The sequence below is a fragment of the Acartia tonsa genome, chromosome 12 (assembly GCF_053477335.1).
Source record: "Acartia tonsa isolate MP-2025a chromosome 12, ASM5347733v1, whole genome shotgun sequence".
In the NCBI taxonomy this organism is placed as follows: domain Eukaryota; kingdom Metazoa; phylum Arthropoda; class Copepoda; order Calanoida; family Acartiidae; genus Acartia; species Acartia tonsa.
The window spans coordinates 44,095,339-44,122,881 of NC_137271.1; the positions used below are offsets into that span (position 1 = coordinate 44,095,339).

The 27,543-nt window shown below is 31.3% G+C and overlaps 2 protein-coding genes across 2 annotated transcripts; both read right to left on the minus strand.

Moving 5' to 3' along the window:
• Nucleotides 1–377: 377 nt before the first annotated feature.
• On the minus strand, nucleotides 378–9,777 carry LOC145333799 (uncharacterized). Its single transcript, XM_080179036.1, has 9 exons — nucleotides 9,723–9,777; nucleotides 7,464–7,537; nucleotides 6,740–6,904; nucleotides 6,052–6,342; nucleotides 5,497–5,619; nucleotides 2,557–2,649; nucleotides 2,109–2,170; nucleotides 1,186–1,249; nucleotides 378–508 (listed from the first exon to the last, which is right to left on the minus strand). Exons 2-9 carry the CDS (start codon nucleotides 7,528–7,530, stop codon nucleotides 498–500), a joined length of 876 nt encoding a protein of 291 aa, XP_080035162.1. The 5' UTR covers nucleotides 7,531–7,537; nucleotides 9,723–9,777; the 3' UTR covers nucleotides 378–497.
• Nucleotides 9,778–19,728: 9,951 nt separating this feature from the next.
• Nucleotides 19,729–25,247, minus strand: LOC145333800 (UPAR/Ly6 domain-containing protein crok-like). Its single transcript, XM_080179038.1, has 7 exons — nucleotides 25,158–25,247; nucleotides 24,778–24,871; nucleotides 24,320–24,387; nucleotides 23,569–23,638; nucleotides 22,857–22,920; nucleotides 21,960–22,029; nucleotides 19,729–21,179 (listed from the first exon to the last, which is right to left on the minus strand). The coding sequence occupies exons 1-7, from the start codon at nucleotides 25,219–25,221 to the stop codon at nucleotides 21,151–21,153; spliced, it is 459 nt and encodes a 152-aa protein (XP_080035164.1). The 5' UTR covers nucleotides 25,222–25,247; the 3' UTR covers nucleotides 19,729–21,150.
• Nucleotides 25,248–27,543: the final 2,296 nt, after the last annotated feature.

Consider the following 27,543-nt stretch of genomic DNA (forward strand, 5'->3'; position numbering starts at 1 on the left):
TATTCCTGTATGCTGGGAAAAGGGAATGATATTCTGACGAACAATTCTAAAGGAAAATTTCACCACAACCCCCTTTTCCTCCCCCTTCTTACCCACCCCTCTTTAATTACATTAAAAAATATACTTCCACCTTACTTTAAAGGTTTCGTGATTTTTTGTAGTATTGATTGTTATAATAGCTTCCCCTGACTGTCATTTAGGCATTTTTTCAAATAGTGTAATTTTCATAGCATTTAATGACAAAAACTGTTTGGCATTAATGCTGTAAGGTGCTTAGTAACACGTGACTTAGTTTCTTTATTGAATCGTTTAGAGTTTTGCAATCCCTGAACCTAAAAGAAAATAACAATATTTGTAAAACATGAGCTGTACATACATGTATTATAAAGATTTATTAGCAGTGTGATCAATTCAAAAAGACAAAGTAAATGTTTAACAAAAGTATTTTTTTTCCATAATCATTTCCAGCATCCAGGCCATCTTCTTTAGTTCCATAGTTATGCTGAAGCTGAAATAAATAAGATTAAGCAACATAAGCATTTAATTCTACTATAGTAAGACTAGAGTTGTTGTTAATCCTATTATATAAAGTAGTAAACGTGTTTTGTCTGTCCCTAAGGATCTCGCTAACTGCTGAACCGATATTGTTCTCCTTTACAGTGAAGCTTCTTATAGGTCCTGGGAAGGTTTTAAACTATATTTTGGGAGGGTGTCTTCTCTTCATCCTCCCCCTCCCCCAAAAAATACTTATTTACTCTTTTGAAACTAAAATTTAAAATGGGATGAGGTTGACTTTCCCCCCTCCTACCTTAAGTGCCCCTAGAGGCTTCTAGGGGCGCAGCCGCTAGTTTTACTATAGAGTAGATGAAATTCCTGAGCCAATAAACAGGCAAAAATAAATAACATAACATGCATAGTCCAGACAAGGGTAATGGAATTAGAATGTTTGTTGTCTGATGGGTGTTACTTCAATTAATACCTTAAGACCTTTTGGAAAAGGCAAAAATGGTCCAATATTAAAGTGATTTGAATTATATGACAATTAAATTTTTTTGTATCATTAAATCTTAAGTGTTTTGTCATAAATTAAAGGTGAAAAAAATATTTTTATATTTAGTATATATGTTAAATTTTTTTTTTAAATCATGTTTAAGTACAGTATTTAAGTATCTATTCTGTAATTACCTGGTATCTTACACACAGCAATGCGTGGCCTTGTACAATTAGTATCATACCATTTCACATTTGCCTGAAAGTTTAAAAGCTAATATATAATCATGTTGTTGCATTATTGACACATTATGTCTGTCTGTCCGTCCCTTAAGATCTCAGTAACCAATGAACTGAATGGATTCTACTCTTCAGGGAATATACATACTGGTCCTGTGAGGTTTTAGGCTATTTTTTGGGGGGGTGGGACACCCACAACCCTCCCCCCCCCATTTTTTTGGGGTGTATGTAGAAATTTAGGTAGGTACAATTTTTTAGAGGCTAGGGTCGAAGCCGCTAGTAATCAATCCTATTATATAAAGAAGTAGCTTTTTTGTCTGAATCGATATGGTTCTCCTTTACAGTCTTCTTATTGGTCCTAAGATGGTTTATGCTATTTTATTTTCATAAATAAGTCTGGGTATGGTTTTAGGTTTTTTTCTGCTTTTGTATATTCCTTTATTTATAGAGCCCCTACATGATAGGGGCGCAGCCGCTAGTAAAGTATATAGTGAAACAAATCTATTTATTCCACTTAAGAAGCCAAGAATTGTGAATCAGTGTTTAAAAAGGATATCTGTTGCTTCCCAAAGAGTATGTATCAAGCACAAAATGCTCACCTTATTTTTGAAGTAATTGAAGTTAATTGGAAGGTTAAGGGGAAATTTTCTTCTCCTTTTACACTGCATGGTTCTATAACCCTATGGTGCATTACAAAATATAACCTTACCTAAAGTAACAAACAAACAAAAGAAAAACAACTCCCTCTTATTTTCTACTTATCTAAAATGCAGGGGGGGGGGGGGGGCTTGGACTCAAAATGTCACTTAGAGGGGAAACATTTCCATTTTAATATCATTTTTTGTAAAAGTGTCTAGATAATCATAAAATTTGTTTACCGTCATGCAGTTATAACCACTCGTTGAACTAGGCCAATTAGTATGCCAGCCATTGTATGTTACTAAATAAAAAATAATAATCTTTCATGTGATACAAATACTCTTAGGGATTAAATCTAAAATATCATTAATAAGTAAAAATTAAGAATATGAAGGATAGTTAAATTAAAGTACGTTAATTTTGTCTATTCTAAATACTTAAGTAACAGAATGTCTTCCAGTTAGTGTATATGACTGCTAACATCGTTCAGGGATTATTCCATTAGTCCAAGGTTAATTGGAAGGTTTAAAGCTAAATGATACGTCTATTCGTTTGTGACATGTCCAAATATATATGTATTCTAAATGTAGAGAAATTCTACAATATTTTGATTTAAAGGAATATAAATCAAGCTACTTTAAATATATTGCTCTCTTTTATTATTGAATAAATTTAGGAAGATAACACCTGGAGATCCGTCTGTCCACACCCAAGTCCCTTCTACAGCCTCATCTGAACCACCAAGCCACACAGTTTCAGTTCCTCTTAATTGTAAAAGATCTAAATAATAATATAACAATTTAGATAGGCATGATATTAATTCTATTTGGAATTTAAGTATTGTTAAAAACATTTTCTATAATTAGGGTCGGTCTGTATTTACATATGTCTGTCTGATATGGATAGCTCTTTTTGTAAGTTAGAGTTAAAGTTAGAATTGAATTGGATTTTAAGCTTGGCATGGTGATTTCTGTAAAAATTAGGTACAATTTGAATAGGGTAACTATTGTATAAATGTTACAAAAAAGAAAAGTGGTCCATTTAAATATTTGAATTGCAACATTTTTTTATAAAATATAATTATCCTATTCAGCTGATTTTTAAATTTTGCAGCTTCTGATATATTATTTTGTTTAGACTTGTGCACATTTATATTCTCTTTTTTGGATGTTATCTTTTCTTGATTCAATGTCATTTTATCTAATCATTTCATACTAGCAACTCTACCCATAGTATCTAGAAGTATTCAAGGAATAAAAAAAGAGGTAGAAAAAAATTCAAAACTGTCTAATATGCAAGATAATTGGAACAAAATTGTCACTAAAATGTCAAAAGTTAGAAATTTTTGGGCACTTTTCTACCTTACTACACCTGGAAAAATTGCAATTATTAAGGGATTCATGTTACCGTTACTGAATTATGTAGGAGCAGTTGTCTTTCCTTCTGAAGAAATAATTTCACAAATCGAAAATATCATTATTTCTTTCTTAAGTCAAAGTAGACCAATTGCAAAATGTAAAATCTTTTCAAGTGTTGAAAATGGAGGTTTAGGAATACCAAAAGTAATAGATTTTTTACGCTCTTTAGATATTTTAATGTATAAAAAATATTTATCTATAGTAGATACTTGGTCTTTAGAAATAAAAAATACGAGATGTCAAGCAAATGATCCATTTTATTTCAATGAAAAATTAGATAAGAATATAAATCCTATTTTATCTAGAATTATTGAATCATATATAATATTTTCAAATTCATTTTGGTTAAACCATGACAACATAAAAGACATGAGAATTTTTAAAAATATTTTTTTTTGTAATAGTGAAAAACAAATTGTAAGCAGGGCTATTTTTACAGAAACAACATGGGTACGATATGAGAATGATATAAAGTCAATTTGTTTTGGAGACCTTCTAAATACTGATAATTTATGTCAAGATTATAGAAACTTTAACATCAAATCAAAGGTCAATTTCAATTACATGGAATATTTGAGACTTAGGGGATTTGTTCAACACAATATTGCTATATATAGGTGTAAACTTTCTAAACCCCAAACTAAAATTAGTTCACTATTTTTAAAGCCAAAAGTAAAGTCAAAACATTTTCGTTACTTCTTATCAAATGATGATCAGAGGATAGAAAAGTGTAAGTCTTATTTAAATAGGTATAACTGGGCGAAAATCAGAGAATTTGACATAGAGAGAGAGCGCAAATGGCAGAAAGTATGGACTTTGTCCTTTATTCCAATAAATATACGAGAATTCTCGTTTAAATCTATAAACAATTATAACTATTTTAATGCTAATATCGCTAATTTTAGGCCAGAGTCTCCAGAGTGTACACTTTGTATACTAGACCGGAATCTACCCGCACCCAAAGAAACTGCCCAGCACTTTTATCTGGACTGTCCTGTCACAACTGATATTACAACCAACTACTTCTCAGACTTTCTACATAATATTCAACTCAATTTTGACGCAAGCTGGCTGTTAGTAGGAGTTCCAAAAACGCTCACAAGTAATATGATAACCGTTTTAAATATTGAAATTATACTTGTGTTATATTTCATCTTTCAGTCAAGACTGAAAAAAAAGCTTCCATTAAACTCAAATCTACTTGAATTTATTTCCTTTCAAAGAAAATTTTTGCTTAAGAGCAAAAAGTATAAACTAGGATATGAAAAATTAACAACAATTCAATTTGACCCTGGATAAATTTTATTCCTACTCTGTCTGTTATTCAGCTCTAGGGTAAATACCTAGGTAAGGGACCAGTCGATAATGATCCTTCATTAATCCTCTGGCGACTCTTAAACCTAACAGGGTCAGAGCTGTATACTATCAGAATACCTGTCCTTGCCCCACTCATCTTAATTCAGTCTGCCAATATGTGATACACTATTTCTTTAAGGCTTTATTGATGACTGGGCTCAGGGAATACCACAGGATGTCTGACTTAAATTAAAGAGGCAATAACAAGGTAAGGGACCAGTCATCCTCTGGCGACCCATGTACCTAACAGTGTTAATAAAACTGTCCATGCCCCTCTCTTACTTATTCAGTCTGCTAATCACATCTTAAATGTGATCCATTATTATTTTATGAAGACGTAAATCATGACTGAACAAAGGGAATGTCACAGTATGAAAAAATCTTTTCTTATAACCAATGTAATTTTGATATGATATTCTTTAATATATGTGTACATAAATAATTTTTATCCATGATTTTTTGAGTATTGAGAATGACTTTTAAAATAATATTGATAAACTTTAAATGTAATTTTTGTATGTAAATGATAAAGACAAATATAGAATCAAATAATAATAAAAGAAAAAAATTCTGAGCAGGGCCTATACCTGCAGTGCCCTATCCATGCAGGGCTACCCTTAATCCAAAAAAACTTAAACTAAGGGAGATAATACAGACTTATAACGCCAATAGATTTCTAATAATGTATGAATTTTAATTGTTAAGTATTAAAAATGTGGGAATGAAATGACTGCTAAAATTGTTTACTAAAAAAGTCAAATATTTTATGCTTTTAATCTTTTACACAGAAAGTTGGTTGACTGGTTAAAGTTGTGGTAAAGTTTTGTTTATCTTTTAAAGAATTGTCACCAACCTAATACAAATTGCCACTCCTGACTTGACCGTATAGAAGTAAGTTCTGCACCATGGGCCTCACATTCAGACTTTGCTTCATACCAAGTTCTCTTTGTATCATTTAACACAATGTAACAATTTTCTTAAAATATTTTAAAATTTACAAAAATGAAATTTAAATAAATTTAAAGGGTAAATAATAGTGAAAAAAAAAAAAAAAAAGATGTTGGTTATTGATAAAAACATTACACCATTTATGATATCTTTTATAATTCGACGAAGCCCAATCTGTCCTATTGTGAGGAAGACGTTTCCCTTTTCTCCCATCTCTTTTGAAGAGATTTTCTTCCCCCCTTCCCTTTATATGACGTCATATAGGAATCGTCTTCCTCACAGTGGGACAGATTGGGCTTCGTCTTATAATTCGTCCCAAAAAACTAACAAAACTAGGAAGTAATAAGAAAATCAGATACAATTATTTAAGTACTCTTACAAAATCTGGTATGATAAGATGATTCATTAGTACACATACAGTAAAAAATATAATTGGTCAAATTTCAGTTATGAATACTACCTGTGGTAATATCAAATGTACAGGAAGGTAAGGAAGTTGTTGAAGTTGAAAATGTTGTAGTGGAAGTAGTTGAAGTGGTTGTAGAAGTAGTTGAAGTTGTAGTGGAAGTTGTAGTGGAAGTAGTTGAAGTGGTTGTAGAAGTAGTTGAAGTGGTTGTAGAAGTAGTTGAAGTTGTTGTGGAAGTTGTTGTGGTTGGACTAGAAGTAACAGGCGGGCAACTTGGTGGTGGACAAGATGTTGTAGGTGTTGAATGGCAGTTTAATCCAAAACGCCCTTGCTTGTCATCATTGACTAGAAAGCATAATTGTAATTTTATCAAGAACAATTTACAAGAACACCAAAGATATGGAGAAATATGTAAAAATAAAAAAAAAATTAAAATCAAACCAAATACACAAAAGATATGGGGGAAAATGTGGAAATATACAAAAAAAAACTTCTTAAAAGTAGTCCAACTGCCATTGACAGGTTTTCATAGTAAATTATGTTCCATGATAATGGAAATGTTGGTAAGGAGTTTCAGCCATCTATCTTGAATAAGAGCCAAGAAAATCATGAATCATAAATCCCCCACATTGTGACATTGCAGATGGATAGATAAACAGACAATTTCAATAAAAAAGTAGCAGTTACTAAAAATACACTGCATTCTTTTTCTAGTAAAACTTTTACTAATTGTAATTCTTACTTTTAAACTTGGCAATGCTGCATTCATTTGTGGTTTTGTTGTAGTTCCACAGAAGGCATTTCTTCCTCGATTTGCAATATTGAGCACATTGTTTAGATGAACCAAGTATTCCATGATTTTTATTCACAATTTTCGGAGTTCCCTGTAAAACTTTGCATGCTGATCCTAAAACATACAAAAAAAACATGTTTTGGTTTGTCTAGTCATTGTTAGTAGAAAATTATCTTTATTTTTGTAAATTTTATAATTGTAAACAATATTAGGTCGTAATGAATAGCTCTATATTGTTGTATTAGGCCTCGTAGAATTGTCCTATCAATTTTAAACTTTTTGAAACAAATAAAGTACAACTTAAAAAGAATTAATCTAGAACTACAAGGAATAATGTCAAAAGCAATTCATCTCCATTATTAAGTCCTAAAAATTCAGCTTTTTTATGAAATTAAAAGTATTGCTTTTGTTAACCCACTTGTACCTAATAGAAATTAATCATTCTTTTTTACTTCATTGGTGAGAGGAGTTACATCAGAAAAAAAATATTTTATGTAGGTACAAATTATGCCTTAAAATGTGGTTTTTCAAAAGTCCTTTTAAAAAATATTAATAGATTTAAATTTAATATTTTTAACCTATTTTTGAAAGGTATATCAAAAATAAACTCTGACACCTGTAGAATCATACTACTATCATATATCTTAAAATTCTAATAATTAAATTGATTTACCTTGTACATCTGTTACACTGAGTGTAATACCAGAGAAAATAAACCAAACGAATAACATTAGATTCATGCTTAATCTAAATTTATAAAAAAAAGAATAGCATTATGACAATACTACAGGGTGTTTCAAGAGAAATGTCTTATTTAAAAACTTAATTATACATATAAAAAAACAATTATAAGAAATGCTTTATATATTTGGAAAACGTTTTTTGGTCCATTTATTTTTCAAATATTTAAAAATGGCTATTTCATTAACGCTTAACCTTTCTTTCTAAAGTGCCTTATTTTTGAAGATTGAGGGACCATGAAAAATTTAAAGTGAGTGCAAAAATACGCACATTCAAACTCTGCGGCTTGTGTTAATATTAGAAACGTTTTGGTTACTGTTAGAACCTTCAAAAGCTCTTTTTTTCTGGGTTTATAAGAACCATTCATGTGCTATGTATTGTACAGAAGCTATGTGGTATAATGTCCCAACTGACTTAAGATATTTGTTATCCTTTCTTACATTTTTCACTGTAGTTACTAAACGACAAATAGCACTAAAATTGTACTCACATTTACAAAAACTAGAGCTTATGATACTCTAACGGTATGAATAATATTAACACAAGCTGCGCAGTTTGAATTTTAAAAATATACGTTTTTGCACACACTTTATATTTTTCATGGTCCCTAAATCTTCAAAATTAAGGCCTTTCAAAACCCGGTTTTTAAGGATTTGTTGAAACAGTCATTTTTGATTATTTGAAACATAAATGGACCAGAACAGGTTTTCCAAATATATAAAGCATTTTATATAATTGTTAAGTTTAAAAATAAATAAATTTCTCTTGAAATCAATCACTCTTCTCATAATATTGTTACATCACTATTTTATATCTAATGAGCTACTAAATTATTACTTGTCATAAAACATTTCACATAAAAGCTTACTATTAAAATTGACATAAAAAGTACATATAAAAAATTTTTATTCAAGACCCTCCAGGGTTAGAAAGGTCTAAAAGGTTTGAAATATTGCAATTGGACCTACTTTGCAAATATATTTCAAAATTATATTTATTACAAAAATACCTTTATGACAACTGAGGTGGATTCTTAAAAATAAAATTAGGATCGTTAAATTGGCTATGGAAGCCAGATCACCATAATTGTTTTTGTCAACTAGGCACTTTGAGAGAAACCATTTATTTGGGGGAATGTTTCTTAGCCCTTAAAAGAGAAATAGCTACACCTAATAATTAAAGGGAACTATGCACGAACGAGAGCTAGTGATTTTAGGCAACTTCCAGCAGTGAACCTGAGTTATATGGAATAAAAAAAATTAGTTTCGCCATGGTTTTATATGGAAATTCGGATCTACTGCAGTTCACGGTAAAATATTGCTGGTAACGAATATTGCCAAAAATATATAAATTTTAAAGGCTGCTAGCTGCCAAACGGCTGAACGTACAGATCATGCCCACACACTATTTTAAGCAGCATAAGAAGGCCTACAAATAATCTGGAATAGCCATAAATCAATAATGCATAATTATCTCGCAGTGCAGAGAAATGCGCGAAAAATGCCTATTTTGAGCGTTTTTTCTTCAGTGAAGTTTTGCCTGTGCATCATTGGATCTTGGCTATTCCAGATTATTTATAGGCCTTCTTATACCGCTTAAAATGGTGTGTGGGTATGATCTGTACGTTCAGCCGTTTTGCAGCAAGCAGCCTTTAAAATTCATAGATTTTTGGCAATATTCGTTACCAGCAATATTTTACCGTGAACTGCAGTAGATCCGGAAATTCTTTAGAATTATAACCATTTTTTGATGAACTATCATCAAATGTTTTGTTGAGTTCAAACCATTGTTTCAAAAGCTTTGACACAGAAATATATTATTTCTGTGCAAAATGTATATATAGAAAAACTGGTGGTAAACAGTTTATTTAATATACTTCTGCAATTCAAACCATTTTATTTTTTTGCCTATGTATTTTATTTTGTCTTTTGAACGAAACAAAGCAATTGATGATATTGCGCCAAAAAAATTCTTAACATTTCAAGGTTTTTTTCATACAAAAACATGTTGAAACTTATTTTTTAGTCAATATAACTATATAAAACATAAACCTAGTATATTCACTAAAAAAAATACTATGGTTCAATGATGGAATGTGCTTGGATTCACTTGCTCTTGTTCGTGCTTAGTCCCCTTTAAGGAGGTGGGGTTTTCGCTGCAACATGATTTAGTAGAATATAAAATCGCTTACCTCTATTCTGTAATAATCAGCAGAGACTGATATTTTTACAAATTTTCAATTTGCTTTTATAACCATAAACAAGTGTTTGTAGAAAAAATTAGTCTCAATCACATAATATCTTTTTCACCACTGATATTCCCTCCCCTTTTTTTTAAATGATTTGAAAATAAGGGGGGTGGGGTGGGGTTAGTTTTTGTTAGATTTAGGTTTGGTTAGGTTTTATAGGGGTACAGGGTAGCCTGGCAGGATAAAGGCAGCAAAGGTGTAGGCACAAGGACTAAGCTTGGGGAAAAATATATTCCCCTACTTACTTTCAGTGTATATTAAACTTTAATGGAGGGGGGGGGGGTATCATGAAAGATAGAGGGATATAACTAAGTAAATTTTTGAATATGGGTATGGCAAATAACTACAAGGTAAATAGATTTTATGCCAGCAAACTTGGCAGGGTCATTCAGGAAAACAACGTATAATGTCCTATAAAAAATGACATCATACAATACAAATGACCAATGATAGGCCAGTATACATTGTAATTGACCAATGGTAAATTGTAAGCTGGCCTATCATTTGTCATTTATATTGTGGGATGTAATTTTTTATTGGACACTGTACGCTGTTTCACATGTAGGTAAAGAGCAAAAATATTTTTAGAGTCAAACAAAGCATTTATGTTAACCTTTAAGTTAAAATATTTTAGAGTTTAGTTGTCATGTATCAATTTATAGAAGAGTAGGTTTGCTAGAAAAAATAAATAAAATATAAAATTTTTATGTTAAATGTAAACTTGATAATTTATAAATAGCAGCCTTCATATTTATAAAAATTTCACCTGTTTTAAAAGAACGTGTCCTAACTTTTGTGATTTTTGTTGACCCATTTATGACGAGCTCCTAAAGTTTAAAGTTTTGATTCATTGGGGTTCAACAAAATAGATTTTTAAATAATTACTCAACAAAATTCAAAAAGTAAGGTGCCAAATTCAAGATCTTGCTATTTTTGTTCATAATGGTAATTTTCTTCTTTTTTGTTGCGGTAATTTTATTTTAAACTTAAATTACTTCAAAAATAAGAGGTCTACAAAAAAGACTATTGCATATCTAAATTCTATGGATTTTTTTTACATCTACTACTTACTAAAAGCATCGACTAGCTATTCAAAAAAAAATCACAAAAGTTCTTTATAACTATTTATATTTTTAAATTATCTTTTTAGAACAAAATATTAATTACCTTGAAATTTGACAAAATGTATCCTGATTTATAATCTCTATTAATATGTTTAAATCTGAAAGTTTAATTTTTAGTCTGTCTGTCAGTCAGTCAGTCTGTCCGTAACGCTATGGGGGAAATGGGATTTACTCAGCTCCTATAGAATATAGAATGCTGAAACTTTTACAACATTCCCATCATTAAGGAGCACAATTAACTAAAAGACATCAATGAAGGTCAGACTGCTTTTTAGCAGGTTTTAGGCTATTTTTATATTTTCCACATTTTGGTGTTTAAGGTTCGATTTTCAAATTTTTTTTTTCTGGTAAAGATATCAAAATTAAATTTCCCGTCGTTTGAAGAAAACAACAATGACATTCAGACTACCTTTTTGCGATGTTTCAAAGATTTTTTCCCATTCTTCTAGCATATAATTTACTTTAACCGTCGTCATCATACAAAAGGTTTCGTGTTTATTTGCTCCAATAAATCTATTCTTGATTTTAATAAGTACACTATAAATCTACTTGTACGTATTCCCCTCCACGATTTATTTTGCTTCGCTACTTATGGATTTTGTCATCCTTGTTTTGTTGCTTTTTTTTCGCCAAATTAGACAATTTTGAATCATTTAATTTGAAAAGAAATGCAATAATTATTAAGGCCATGCATTTGTTTGTAAAAGCAATGATTATTAAGGTTATATGTACATCTGTTTGTATAAATGCAATAATTATTTATAAATGCCATTGACACAGTCTATAATTTTTATAAACTATTGATTCCTTAGAGGTAATTATAGACCTACTGGATAAAAGTAGTTACATTCAAGGATAAAATAGCATAAGTATGATCAGGTATTCATTTACGTAATAAATATTTATATCGAAGCATCTTTTTAATTTTTTCTATAAATTGGGGCCAAAAATAGATTTGAAGGAAACTACTCCTATTTTAAATTTTAAATAATAGTGCTAAAAAAGGTGGCTAATTCACCACCAAAAGTAAAAAAAATGTTTAGAAATTAAAATTTGCATTGATATTTGATTTTTTAGCTTCTTGTATGCAAACTGTTATCTGTTGGTCTAAATGCATTTGAAAGTTGTTTTAATTACTTGTCGCATCGTATTTTAGACTGATTTCCACGGATAGTAAAATAAAGAATTATAAATTTTGTTTGCCCAGAGTGGCTGAACCCCCCCCCCCCCCCCCAACAAAAAAGCTTTGGTGTCCCTAATATTAAAGATAAATATTTAAAATTGTAGCAATAAATTTTTAACAAACATATTTTTATTTGACAATATGTTTATATGTAATAAAACTGTCGTTTTTATCTGATAATAAAGACATGTTTATTATTTAAAAACATCTGTTCTTTACCTATGTAGATTATACTAGAACATCTATTTGAAAAATAACAAAATGTCCTTCTGTCTGTCTAAGTGTTTGTCCGTCTGACTGTCAGCTAAAACAATATGGTTAACAGTGAAGGTTCTTAAATATTCAGGAAAGGTTCATTACTATTTTGGTGGAGGTCCATTAACTTTTAGGGAGAAATCAACCACCTATTCACAAACTATAATTTAAAATAGAGGATCGACTAATCACATCCACTCCCCCCAAACTTCTTTATGAGCAGAGCCGCTATTTTCACATATGAGGGAGCTTTGACAATTAACTTATGTTCAACTCAATCAATTTTAGTTGCAGGGCGGCCATCTCCTCATCATATCCCCAGATCTTGCAGATCCCGAGGACAGACCTGTTAATTAGCATCTGGACACTTGTCTGGAGAAATTGGTTGCAATCAGCCAGCCGCTGACGCTCACTGGACGGGAGAATAAATAATTCTATCATATGTTCCAATTTTTCAGTGATAAACGTCAGGGGTGGCACTATCTTGGGGCTGAGTTGGCCGACCACCTTTCCACAGGGTGGCAAGGTCCCTGGTTTGACCCAGGCCTTGGAAATAGGGCATACCTGTCAAAATGCCTCTATGGCTGGCCCCCTCCCACATAAAGTCCGAGAAATCTTTACTGCTCGAATTTTCGAAGCTGGAGTAGGCAGAAAATATGTGGAAGGATAAGTCCCAGTTATTTTGGGAAAAAAACAAAGACAGAACATCCATAAAAGAGAAGGTCTGCGCGGTAGGACTTTTGTAGAGTGTCAGAACTGAATAAGCATGATATAAATATACTAGCGGCTATGCCTCTAGAAGTCTTTTAATTTACTTGAACGTGTTTTTATCCACAATTTTTTTTGCTTCGCTACTTATGGATGTTGTCATCCTTGTTAGAGTATTAATGGATTACTTCAGATCTGACATTTGTATCCTTTTTATCAAATCCTTCATTTATATTTTTGCATCTAACATTTTCATGAAATTGTGATTTTCCTCAAATGCCTAGCGAGCATAAATCCCTTCCCCCTTAAAATAAAACAGTGGGGGTTCGGTGAAGTGTAGTTTTTCATGTCTCACCCCTGTGCTGCCCTGCACCTAATATAGCCTAACCTAACCTAAAGTAACACAATAATTGACAACCCCCCCCCCCCGCCATTCATTTAAAATTAGGGAAAAGCGGACTTTTTTGCTCGAAATGTAATTTGAGGGTTACCGCTACCGTTACAACTGAAGTTGCTCAATGTTTTTTTTTGTGTGTAGGGAGTATATAGGTAACGACAACCAAAATAATCCTTAAACATTTCTTATACCCAATAATATAATGGAATTATTAAACAATAATAACTAAGGCAGAATATCCAAACAAAAGATTTATGCAAAAATTATTGCTCTGTCCTTATTAAAACAACTGTGTAATATTAATGATGGAGTGCAATTACAGGGCATTTTATGCCTTGTAAATAAAGAGAGGGCTGTAGTTTTGTTTAATTGTTTATTACTTACGCGGTTTTGCCCCAAGAGGTAATTAAAGAAAAATAAATAATAACCTCTGGAGATGCCCCCACAAATTTTAAATAATTAAATAAAAAAAAATTGAAGGGGGATATTTTTCATTTTTGGGAGGGTTGGGGGTGTCCCACCCCCCAAGAAAATAGGCTAAAACCACCACAGGACCAGTAGGTATATTCCCTGAAGAGTAGAATCCAATCGGTTCAGTGGTTACCGAGATCTTAAGGGACGGACAGACATCATTCTACTTTGTATTATAGATGTATATTAGAATAGCGTAGAAGGCTGTCTATATGTAAGTGTTAAACGTAAGTGTTTCTGTATTTATTTTCACTTAATAATTATTTATTTACATAGTTAGACTAATTGTAATTTAAATCTAAAGATTATATTTCCATTTGCAGTATTTTTTTTCAAATGCATAAAAAAAGACTTTCAGAATGACTTTTGAAATGAACAGTTAGCTTCTTAAATTGAAAAAGTTTTTTTTTAATTAGAAACAAATATTTTTTATTCAACTTTGGGGACTAGTGTAATTAACAACCCATTGTCCCCTTCCTCCCTGGTAATATCTATTGATGTAAGAATGCTGGGTTAGGTCAATGGGCGACAAGATGATATTATGTACTTATAAATTTATAAGAAACTCTTAGCAGTCGTGAATGCTTTCACACAAAGCACCTTGTTAAGCATTAAAACCATACTTTTTAAAAATATAAAATTAGGACAGGGACGTAGCTTTTGTTGTCTATTTTTTTGATACTGTAGGTCAGTGGGCTCTAATTTATGGTGTAAGCCTATGCATAAGTATGCAGGGATCTAAAGGGATAAGACAATGGCCTGTAAATTGATGTACTTCCCCAATGATGATATGCAAAATTACACCTTCTGTAGATTAAAATTAGTGCTTGAAACCTTTGAACTTAATTAATCATCCAATCAAAATTCACTGAAAAGTTAAAAATCAGCATGTTTTTAATGGATGCACGGCCTTTTGGTAATGATTATATAGTTGCTACGCTTCTTAAATCGTACCTAACTACATAGTTTTAAATTGAAAGGACAATTCTAACATGTCTACATTCTTTATCTCCGTATATCTTTTATTTTATTTTTATTTAAAAACAGAAAAATCTGTTACGAATTGTCAAAACTGGATACAAAATACATTTTAATCCTAAATTTTTTGACAGGTATTAACCAGAGAGCTAGAGAGGGGATAATGGGCTGTTTATTACACGTCCCCAAAGTTTTATAATATTTTTTTTCTTATTGGTTAAACAACTTTAGGGGCTTTTTATTCGTTGGTTAATTCAGTTAACCTTACAATCGTTTCAACCTTTAATTGTTATCAACAGAAGGGGTAATTTTGTGTATCATTATTGGGGATGTACATAAATTTATCGGCCACTGTCTTATCCCTTTAGATCCCTGATAAATAAAATAGATAGCAACTATAGGGTTTGAATTTTACATATCTATTTAAACATTACAAATTATTTTGACGTCAATTTAAAACTTTAAAAGGATTTTTGCAAATATTTTTGAAGATTTTTTTTATAAACATAATTATTTTTTAATCCTTATAATAAAGTAACAAATCTGTGTGTAAACGATCTCGTTAACCACTGAACCGATATGTTCTCCTTTTCAGGGTAGCTTCTCTTAGGTTCACTTCAAAAACTTTTTTTATATTAACAAACATATATAGGGATATCTAACTCTCCTGCATATTGCTTAATACATCCTAAATTGAAATGTTGCTCAAATAAAAATTGTAAAACAATTCTTGTTATAAGAATTCAATTAGATTTAGAAAGCGTAGCAAACGTATAAACATTACTGGAAAATCTGTTAATCAATTTTTACATATTGACTTATTAGATATTTATATTTTTTCAAACACTATTAATCATTTATTACTCTGTAATTACTCTATTGGCTTAGTTTTATAATGATGATGATAATAGGAAAATTATACAAAAAAAATGAATGAAGCTTTTGTATAGATATTAAACATCATGCTTATTTTTTCTAATTCAGCTTCGCTTTTATGGATTTTGTCTATTTATATGACCTTAAATTATATATGCAATGCATAATAATAATTATTTATCATATCGTATTATAGACAAATTTCGGCGAATGAAATAATAAATTGTAATATTAAAGCCATATACGTTAACTCAAATGGTAAAAAATCCCAGGCTAACAAAATTGGTAACAATTTTATGATTTTATTTTAATATTCGTAAAAAAATGTCTATAATTCGATGCTATATAGGGTGATTCAGAATAAACTGAGTTTTCCGATTTTCTGATACAACCAGAAGGAACACAGAAAAAAAAATTATACATCCTTGTCCTCTTTAAAAAAAAATACATCAAACTTAGAAAAGGTCTTTTTCAAAATCTCTGAAAATTAAGGCGCATTTTAGAGCATAAATATTTTAAAAAGTGCATATGATACTTTTTTCTGGTAGAATTTTGTGCTTTAAGGTTGGTTTTTTAAAATTTATTTACTTGTAAACAACATCTGTGTGTTGTTTATATATAAACATCTTTAGTTTAAAGCCAATTATTTGCAAGGTTAAAAGAATGTCTGAAATATGTATATGTGCATTAATTACAACTGTTTGACTGCACCAATTATTGCAAATCTTCAAGGATTTCTTTTGAATATTTGTATCCTTTATCAAATCATCGGGAATGATTAATGCATTTATAAACGGCCTTCTTTGGCCTACTTATAGATGTGATATGTATAACTTATTAACACAACCTAACCTAACATTTAAAAAATTTGTTTTTTTAGTGGGACTACAGGACAAGAATATAGCTCAATATTTAAACCATTTTGCTCACTGTTTAAGTTCAGATGTCATTGCACCCCCCCCCCCCCGCACCTTCTTATTAAACATTGAAGCTAACAATTAAATTTTATTTTATTTGATTTATTTTTCCTTTAGATATAGTACCTATTCTAGCTCAATATTTAGACCATTTAGCTCACGGTTTAAGTTTATATGTCATTGCGCCCCCCCCCCCCACTCCCCCTCTTATTACATTTATGATCTGCCTTCTTTGATGACAACACCTATAAAAACAAAGCACTGAAATGGTAGGACAAACGAACATTAACACTTGTAGAGTGTCAGAACTGATTCCTGAATAAACAGAATATAAATATATATGTTTAAACAAACTTTAAAGTAAATTTGCTGGAAACGGCTTAATATTTTTAGGACTTGATTATAGAGAATTTTTCCTTTGATATTGTACTGTGTTGTCCTAGGAATCAATATTTCAAAAAATAATCGAGAAACACGTAGGACGCACCATTACAACGTAAGCGGAAGATATAAGAAATGATTTTTTAAGCGTTTTTCGGCGGTATTCGGCGGGAATGGTGGTTCTGCTAAAATAGCTTCTTATATCAACTCTTGTAATATTATTCGAAATTCTTCATTGTTTTGTTTCTATGTTCAAATAATGAAATGGAATTTCAGGGTCAATTTTTATTGTAGAAAGCTCGACAACTTTTAGATATCAGTAAATTGATACAGTCATTTTAAAATTAATGTTATTTTTTGGACAGCCTATATTAATGTCAACTATGACAATAAGCAGCAAAGCGCAAGGTACATTACTTTCTCTTTTTCTGAAGTGTGTAAAGAACTCTGTCAATTACTTTTTTACAGCCCATGGCCCAATTTTGCAGGTTAATCCAGAGTAATTATATATAAATTTAAATTAAAAATAAAACACATTTTTCAATAACAAAAATACCGAATTCTCTAGCTTTGAAAATCAATACAACAAGGATGACAACATCCATAAAAGCAAAGCTTTAAAAACAAAAGGAAGGCAAACGAAATATAACTTTAGTAGAGTATCAGAACTTAATAAGCAGAACATTAATTTTTATGTCTAAACAAAATTGTACATAAATTTGTTGCAAAATTGTGTAATTAACGGTTACAGTAAAATAACCCCTTTTGTAGAATGCAATAAGTGGTCTAAACTTTTGAACTCACAACTTAATGAACTAACTTTGAGGACTAGTGTAATAAACATCCTAATGTCCCCTCCCTGCCTGCAGATTTGTACTTGTCTCAACAATATTAATGTAGATAAAACAAATCTTTTTGGAAATAATATTTATAGCCGTAATTAATATTTTTATATTTGACATTATGACATTTTTAAACATTTGTATCCTATTTTTCATTGCAAAACTGCACTTTAACATACCTAATAAAAATAGAAAATCTGAAATGATAAAATTATATAAAACAAGAATACTATACAATAATTCCTTGATATTTATATCCTTGAAGAGTAGGGTGTAGGAAACATTTGATTATAAATTATAAATGAAAGTTTCATAAACACGTTCTCCTATTCGTTGGGATAGAAACACCACTGGTGAATTCTTAAAAAACTATTGCCCCACTAAAATCAGTTTGTCCCACTAAAATTAGTGAAACAAACTAAAAATTTAGAGGGGATAATTTTGCCTCACTTAAATTTTAGTGGGGCAAAAGTTTTTTAAGAATTCACCTCAGGTATAAAATCTTTGATAATCAGATCTATGCCGTCAGGTTTTAATCTAACTGGCAGTCAACTCCACATCTTATTTCTCCATAATCCTGTTGGATGCAGTGTTTTTTTCGTCTTGTGTCACTTTATAATTTCAAATTTAGTTTTTTGTAAAGAAAAAAAAATTGAAGGGGAGGGGGGGGGGGGTCAGTTTCTTCTAGAGGAGGGTAATTGTACCCTTTCCCAAAATTGATATATACCTACAACGGTTAGCAAGTTCCTTTTGAGCTGACTGACACATATACTGTTACTCTTATATATATAAGCTATGTTTTTTTATATATTTTTTTTTATGCTTTTAAAAAATATAACTGATCAATTTGATTAGATTAGATATTTATTTTTTAACACACATAACAAATTATTCATATACAAACAATAAAAATTGAATATGAATAAAAGAAATTAAGAAGAGATCATTTAAATAATAATTATCAATGGATATGAAAAGTACTTGGGTTATAAAATGATTCTTTAGGTATCTGCTGTCCTGACCATTTTTATTTGTTAAGATAGGGTATAATTGTCCAATATAATAGCCATGAAACAAAAAAAGCAACATTATTTCAATGCGATAGGGCAGGTTTTGTGAAGAATTAATTTCAATAGATATTGCAATTGACACGTAGTTTTAGAGAGCAATTGTTAGGAGCAAAGCGATTGATAGTGAAGATTTTTTTTTGGAAATATATTTCGTTATGGAGCAGCAGTAGTTAATAATTTTTAAATGTTATGGTTGAGATAATAATAAATGTTAATTAACATTATGGTTGAGATAGATTTATAACTGTTAAAAGTGTTGTCCTATAGATCTCAAACTTTACATGATGATTCCTCTGTTGATGGAGAGCGTCATTCGTTACGGTGACTTAATTTGGAACACCTGCCATACTCGGCGAGGGTGAGGTATTAAAGTAAAACACTAGAGGGAAGAAGGGTTAAATAACTATATCGCACTGTACGTGTGCAGACTCTCAATTGGGTCATTGAAAATCAACCAATGGTGTTGCTTATATTAACACAGCCAAGTAGCAGAAAATTATTTAGAAGCAGACGAAAAGGGTCATTGAAAAAGGAAGGGGAGTAGTTATCTGTAAATACATCTGTACAATAGATCTGTTCCCCCTTAGGTAATAAAGTTTAGATTCCATGAAATAGTGGTTCAAGTCATAATGTTCTTGAACGTGGAGCTTGATAGCCCTAGTGGCTATACAAAAGTATCTTCTCCTATTCTTCTACTACTTAGCTCCAAACACTATGAAACAATGGCTACAAATAAAATAATTAAAATACATAGAATTACATTTATTACATAAAAACTCTATACATTAAATTACAATTATTTTATTTTATAAAATTAAAAAATAATTTTACTGTTTATTTTTAATACTATTAAATTCCTTGGATTTAATTAATAGGGTTGAGCCGGATATCTGGCTGATTTATAATGCCGGATATCCGGTATCCGGCCCAACCCTATTAATTGATAGAGAGAGTATATTATTTGAGAAAAGCTCTAATTTAAACAAGGATAATTGTGTTAATGAAAAGCGCAGCAAAAATTTCAATGAATTTCATCACAGAATAAGATATTTGATCTTGAAACGTCATTTGATTTAAAGTAATATTTGTGTTAATATTAATAATTAAATCCATAACTAAATTATTTCGCTAACGGAAAGACAAACCATAATTATAGAGTAGCTGTAATAACAAAAATATAAAACTGAAGAAACATATTAAAAGTACATTAATTTTTTTAGAAGAGGAAAAAATATGACCCGGAAAAAAAAATCCTTTGCCCTTTAACGTTTTTGTTTACTTAGAAAAAATTATGAATACATATTTATCATTTTAAATAACTCTAATATCATTTTTGACAGTCTTAGTTTTTCTTTAATTTCATATTTTATTTATTATGATATTACATTACATTTATCTATATTTAAAGACTAAAAAGAAAAGAAAAAAAGACATAAAAACTATAAAAATTTGGTAAGTTGACTTTTAGAATAACTTGAAATTAGTCCTATAATTTTAATTTACTTCAAATTGATGTATAAAATGATTTTAAAATATTATGTAATTTGTCTAAATAAAAAATATTACTCACACCTAGCTTGAGCTGTTTATAGGTTAACTTATTTTATACAGGGATGTAGGGGACGTTAAATTATAATGGTACCCAAAGTTTTGAATTAAAGATTGTTCTTTGGGTACTTTAATTAAATCTTAATTGGTTGGTACTAGCTGGCAGTGTCAAAACTTTTACATTAATAATTGAAATCTTACAAGGGGTTAATTTTGTTTATCATAATTGGGTACGAACACCAATTTATCATCCATTTTCCAGTTAAATCCCTGTTCTCAAATATTTATAATACTATTTTAAACTAAAATCCAGAATTTTAATTCAAATTTTCAGTTTTTTTCATATTTGTCTGAAGTTAACCTATACCCAACTCTTGATAGATGTGTTTTTAATAGGGTTGGGCCGGATACTTTTTTTCTTTGGATACCGGATATCCGTCTGTTTTATAATGCTAGATATCCGGTATTCGGCCGAATATCTGGCCAAAGCCGAATATCCGGCAAATTACTGGATATCCGGCATTATAAATCATCCGGTAGCCGGCCGGATATTGAAAATTGCCGGATATCCGGCCCAGCCCCTGTTTTTAACACACAAATATTTTGATTTCTTTAATTTTATCATCTGAACCTCCACTGGTTTATAATGCCTAAAAAAAAGAAAAAGCATAAATTGAAAGATTGGTTTTTCATAAAAAGTTATGCCCTGTAAAAATAAAAGATTGCTTTCCATAAATTGTTAAATTTGAAAGGGGAAGACATTCATTTACTGCATAAAAGCAAACAAGGGGCAATTATGTTCATTAGTAGCGCAGCAACATCATTTTAGATTCAACATAAAGAGTAAATTGTGGCTAATATTAAACAAAACTTTAGATGATTAAGAAAATATTCAATTATAAGTTAATTATATTTGAGGTAATTTAATTACTTAAGCAGCATATTCAGGCGAGCCAAATATCTCCTTTTCTGACCTAACACCTAGGGTAACAGACAACCAACTCTTTGATTGTAAGACTTTTGTCTAGAAGTCTCAACTGTGCTTGGTAATGAGTTGCGCCTATTTTATGTAAAGGCATTCACTAACAACTGACATAGCCACAGTAGGAACAATTTCAACGTCTTTAGTTACGACGCGGTGTAAAGCTGAGATTCGAACCAATCCCCTGTCCAACGACGATCTAATGCGCTAAGTGTTGAGCCGCGGTCGAGGGTAATCACAGTAACTCGGAAGACGAAGAAAGTCCCTCAAAAAACATTCAGACTTCATAAAAATAAGGGATGTGGAAAGGAGGCGTGTGAAAGAAAACTCCTTATAAAGAGATTGATAATCCCTCATTTTTATGACGTCACATTGAGCGACTTTCTTCGTCTTCGTAACTCGTCTAATACAAGGTTTAGAGCAAAGCTTCTCTATAATGCAAGCTTACCTATAGTTACAATGAGTCCTGTCACGAACGTCCAGTTTATTTGAATTATACTCGAAGAATTACATCCATCCTATATGAATAAAATATTGATTATTAAGTTGATAGACGAATAATTGAATTTTACCTACAGCTGTTTTAAATTGCAATTTATGGACAATGTTTTTTTCTTCAGAGTTCATTCTTTACTCATTTATCAAAAGAAAAGGCCTTGAAAGAAAGTTTCTAAATTTACTAAACACATTGTTTTACGGGACATTTAAGTAGATATCCCTCCCTATATTTATAAACTTTTTGGGGGGTTGGTTCTGTTTGGTTAATTTTTTTTCAAGGGGCCATTTCTCTTAAGTGGATGGAGGTACCCTCCCCCAAAATAGTTATAAACCTTGCTTAGAAGTTAGAGGTTAGCGTGATCCTTAGCTACACACAGTCAGTAAGACATTCTGTAAAACAACTTTTACTTGTGTGAATATGAAGTAAGAAGTAAGAAACTTCACTGTAAGGGAGAATCATATCGGTTCAGCGGTTAGCGAGATCCTTCGCTACAAACTCAGGCAGCCATCCTCTTAATTTTATCCTTATAATAAAGTAACAGGATGTGTGTTTGTCTGTTTGTTTGTACCGAAGGATCTCGCTATCCGCTGAACCGATCGGATTCTCCTTAACAGGGTAGCTTCTCATAGGTCCCGGGAAGGTTTATAATTATTTTGGGGGAGGGTACCACCACCCTCCCAAGAGAAATCACAAAGAAATCGATTTTTTTTACGATAATTTTTAGATAGGTATCGTAGAGACTTGAACGCAACATAGATAGGTATCGTAGAGACTTGAACAAAAAAAAGCGCCACTAGAGGCCTCTATATAGTATAAGAATATAAAATGAAGGTTTATTTACATTACCTTTTTTCTGCAGGTACAATATTCTACATGGATATTATAGGTTCCGGATCTGTGAATACAATATCTGAAAATAAAATACATTTTATGGTTTAAACATGATATTTATTCGGAATCTCACTGACTAATGGAATGGTCTATGGACGGAAATAATTTTTCTTTTTACCTTCTTAGTGTTTTTTGACAATATTTATGTCGATTCATTTGGTATTCGATTAAAAAGGTCAAAATATCGACATAAGATAAAGAAACCACCACCAGAATTAATATATCTACTACTTTGATATAATTAAGAGTAAAATAATAGAGGGGAAAAGGGGTTAAATAACTGTACCTCCCCATTGTAATGACCTTTAGCCGACTTTCAATTGGGTTTTTGAAAATCAAACAATGGTGTCGTCGGGAATTTTAACACAGTCAAGTAGCAGAAAACAGTTTGCTAGCAGACGAAAAAGGAAGGGAGGTAGTTGTCTTTATATACATCTATACTATAGATCTGTTGGTTAAATCTCCCCATCGCAATGACCATGTGCCGACTCTCAATTGGGTTTTTGAAAATCAACTAATGGTGTCGTCGTTAATATTAACACTGCCAAGTAACAGAAAACAATTTGCTAGCAGACGAAAAGATGATTGGAAAAGGGAGGAAGGTAGTTATCTGTATATACATCTATATTATAGATCTCTTGTTAAATAAATGATTTATTGATTATACCTTTCATCATTCCCCACACCAGGTTCTCCCAGGAAAGCGCAGGAACGAATATATCTCCACTCTCCATTCACTGAAAAAAAAGTAATATCATTGGTTTTATGGTCCTTTCCCAACAACGGAATAGTTATTTCTCGCATCGTATTATAGACGGCTTTCCGCGGGTATAAAATGTACAATTATAAGATTAAATCCTCGGGGCTGAAAAAACTTGTTTAATCTTATGATTGTACATTTTTATATTCGTAGAAAACTGGATATAATACAATGCTAGACATAGTTTTCGTATGGATGAGAACCGGTTCTAATCCACTAGATTAGAATCGGTTTCGAATGAATACGAGAAAATAGATTCTAATACACATTTTTTTTATGTAACTGTAACTGTAACTTTACCAAGAATGGTCAGATAATTAGATGAGAAATCTTTAAAAGCCTGACATACAGACATAAGAGTAAAACACTAGAGGGAGAAAGGGTTAAATAACTGTATTCCCCAATCACAACCACCTTGTGCAACCTTTCTATTGTGTCAATGAAAATCAACCTTTGGTGTCGCTTATATTAACACAGCCAAGTAGCAGAAAATAATTTAGAAGCAGACGAAAGAGGTCTTTGATAAATGAAGGGAGGTAGTTATCTGTAAATACATCTATACTATAGATCTATTATACAGGCCAACCTTTTAAAAACTTTATATAATATAAACTATACCAACAGTTGTATTTTTAATAAGGAGTAAAATAAAATTTACCTTTTTGTCTGATTTTTCTGCACATAGTTGACTCTAGGCCAGGCAGATGTACCCTCTCTTTTTCATGACTAAAATAGTTATTTATCGCATTGCATTCTAGACAGCTTTCCGCGGATATTAAAATAAAAACCCTAAGATTAAAATCATTTTTGTTGCCACAAGGGGCCGAAGGCCCGATCTAACAAAACTGGCATAAATTTTATGATTTTTAATTTTATATTCGTGGAAAATTTTATTTAATACTATGCTAGACATAGTCTTTTCGTATGGATGAGAACCGGTTCTAATCCACCGGATATTAATCGGTTTTGAATGAATAAGCGAAATTAATTTACAAACATATCCCACTACCCCAAAAACTCTAATTAATATCTAAACATTAGTTTAATTAACTTTGATCCCTAAAAAGCAAATCTTCTCTACGAGAAGCATCTGTCTGACATATTTCATGCTTTTACCTGCAATCTGTGATGGGAAAAGATCTGTTGTCAAATGGATCCGCACATTTTGGATCACCATCGGATCTACACACCCAACACTTTATACTGGAACCTAGAAAATTAAATATTTGAATTTTGAAATAGTTAAAAATAAGGGGTGGGAAGTAATCTCCTAACCCCTTGCGCAGGGAGGCTTACCCTGCGGGACTTATACCCCCGGTGCCCTAACCCTGCGGGTCTAACTAATACCCAATATAATCTGACCTAAAGGAACAAACAAACAAACGAAAATTACCCCCCTTAATTTCAGTTTATTTAAAAAATCAGGGGGGGGGGGTACTAGTGCTCTGCAAGCACTTTCTGTAAAAAAACCCCGCCAAAATACTTGTAAGTTATACCTGGATGAATCAAATATGCTGTGTAGAGAAAGAAGAAAAAATAAAAATATTTATACATCTCCATTTTTATCTATGTTATTATCATTATCTGAAATTAGTAAATTGTAAATGTAATAGTTATATCATGGGAATTAAAAGTTAAAATGTGTGAAACATTATCCCATTGAACTACGGTTTTATGTCTGTTAGCTAAGCGGATCAAGCGCTTCATTTTAGCATGGTTTTAAGCCATTTAATTTCTTATTATATGTAGAATTAACCACTGAATCAATTTAGTTTTACATTTAGGAAAGCTTTACATAAGGCCCACGATGGTTTTAGGCTATTTTTCTGCCCCCCTCCTCAACCTAAATAATAGGGAGAATCTACTAGTACTTCTTATAATGGAGAAGCTTATGTACTATTTTTTAAACTTACTTTTTTAACGTAAATAACTATTATTTTTTTTCACTGATTTATCTAAAAGTTTAAATAAAAGCTTGTTTTTATGGGTCTGATTGTAATAAATTCAATGAAAAATGCCCTAATACCTAATAAAAACAAATTTTTAACTATTCAAAAAGATCCAAAACATAAATTTGTAAATACCAGTAAATACTTGTGTTAGTAAAATCAAAACATCTACTTTACTACCATACCAAAATTCTACCTGTTTTAATTCAGGGCAAAATATGACAACATAGATTTATTATTATTTTTTTGTTAAATACGTAAAAATAAGGTGATAATAATAATAATATTCAAACTAATTTTCAAAAGTATCAATGATATTACAATATAAACAGTTTTTTTAAAATTTTCTAAAAAAAATCATAAAAAATACAACTTTTAGCCTACATTAAAAATAAACCACTATTTTGACATAAAAAATATAAATTAAATGTTAAAAGTATGTATATTTACATGAAATATTTAAAAAAAATATTTAAAAAAAATATATATATTTACCCCTGTGTATACCATAAGCAGGTAAAACTCTAGTAAGCACTATGGCTTGAGTTTCCACCTTAATTCGATAGTGGACAAAATAATGCCATTTCTCGCGGTCATACGCCGTCATGCGTCATATTGAAAGGGTAACGCAAATTAATCTTTATATTATAGCGAATTAAATAATCTTTAAATCATCGCTTTTATCTTATAGAGAAAAATAGTAAATCAAATAGCTAAAACTAAGATATGAATCACCCTTCCAACATGACGCATGACGGCGTATGACCGCAAGAAATGGCATTTTTTTTGTCTACTATCCTTAATGTAGTAGTAAATTATGATAGAGGAATACTCTTAAAGAAATTTTTAATAGCGAAGCACACCCCCTTGAAATTTGAATAGTCGAGGACCTACCTTTCCTTTTCCCTACAACTTAAGGATTACACAGGACACACACACACCTAGAAAAACTCTGTGCACGATGATTCCGATACAAAAAACAAGTTGACTATATGTCAGCCTATACCATTTTATTTAATACCATTTGGAATCGATTGAAAATACATATATATTGACAGAATGTTCATAATTTAGTCAGGGGAAAGAGGGAGAGAGAGAGAGAGAGAGAGACAGACAGACAGACAGACAGACAGAGAGATATCTAAAGAAATAGAGAGAGAAAGAGTGTATGAGAGAGAGAGAGAAAGAGAAAGATGGATAGTAAGAGAGAGAGAAAGATAAAGAGGAATATATAGAGAGAGAAAGATAAAGAGGAATATATAGAGATAGATAGAGAGCGAGAGAGAGAGAGAGAGAAAGAGATAGGGAGAGCGCTGCAAAAAATAGTGAAAATGGCAAATATGTTAATTCAATGTGTAATTTCAAAAAGAATCTATATGAAACATACTTAAACTAATTTTGAATGTCTTAAGGAAAGTCTGTCACGAAGGATCTCGTAAAGGGCTGTACTGAGCTTTACCCAATTTTCAGATGAATTTAGCATTGGTCCAATGAATGTTTTCTTTTATTTTAAATGAGAAGGGCTGAAAGTTGGGGAGATTCAACTCCCCCCTCCCTCCCTCCCTTAAAAGATATCTCCCATGTTTCAAACACAAATAAATAAAGCCACTTCTTCAAAATAACATTTTTTGGGGAGAAGAGATGGGGGATATTTCTAGTAGGGTTGGGCCGGATATCCGGTCTTGCCGGTTATCCGGCCGGATATCCGGCCATTTTCAATATCCGGCCGGATACCAGATATTAAAAATATCCGGTTACATGATATCCGGCTGATTATTGACGACGGATATACGGTTATCCGGCCGGATATCCAGTAAATTTCCGGATATTGAACGTTGGCCAGATATCCGGCCTGAACCGGATATCCGGCATTAGAAATCAGCCGGATATCCGGTATCCGGCCAAAAAGTATCCGGCCCAACCCTAATTTCTA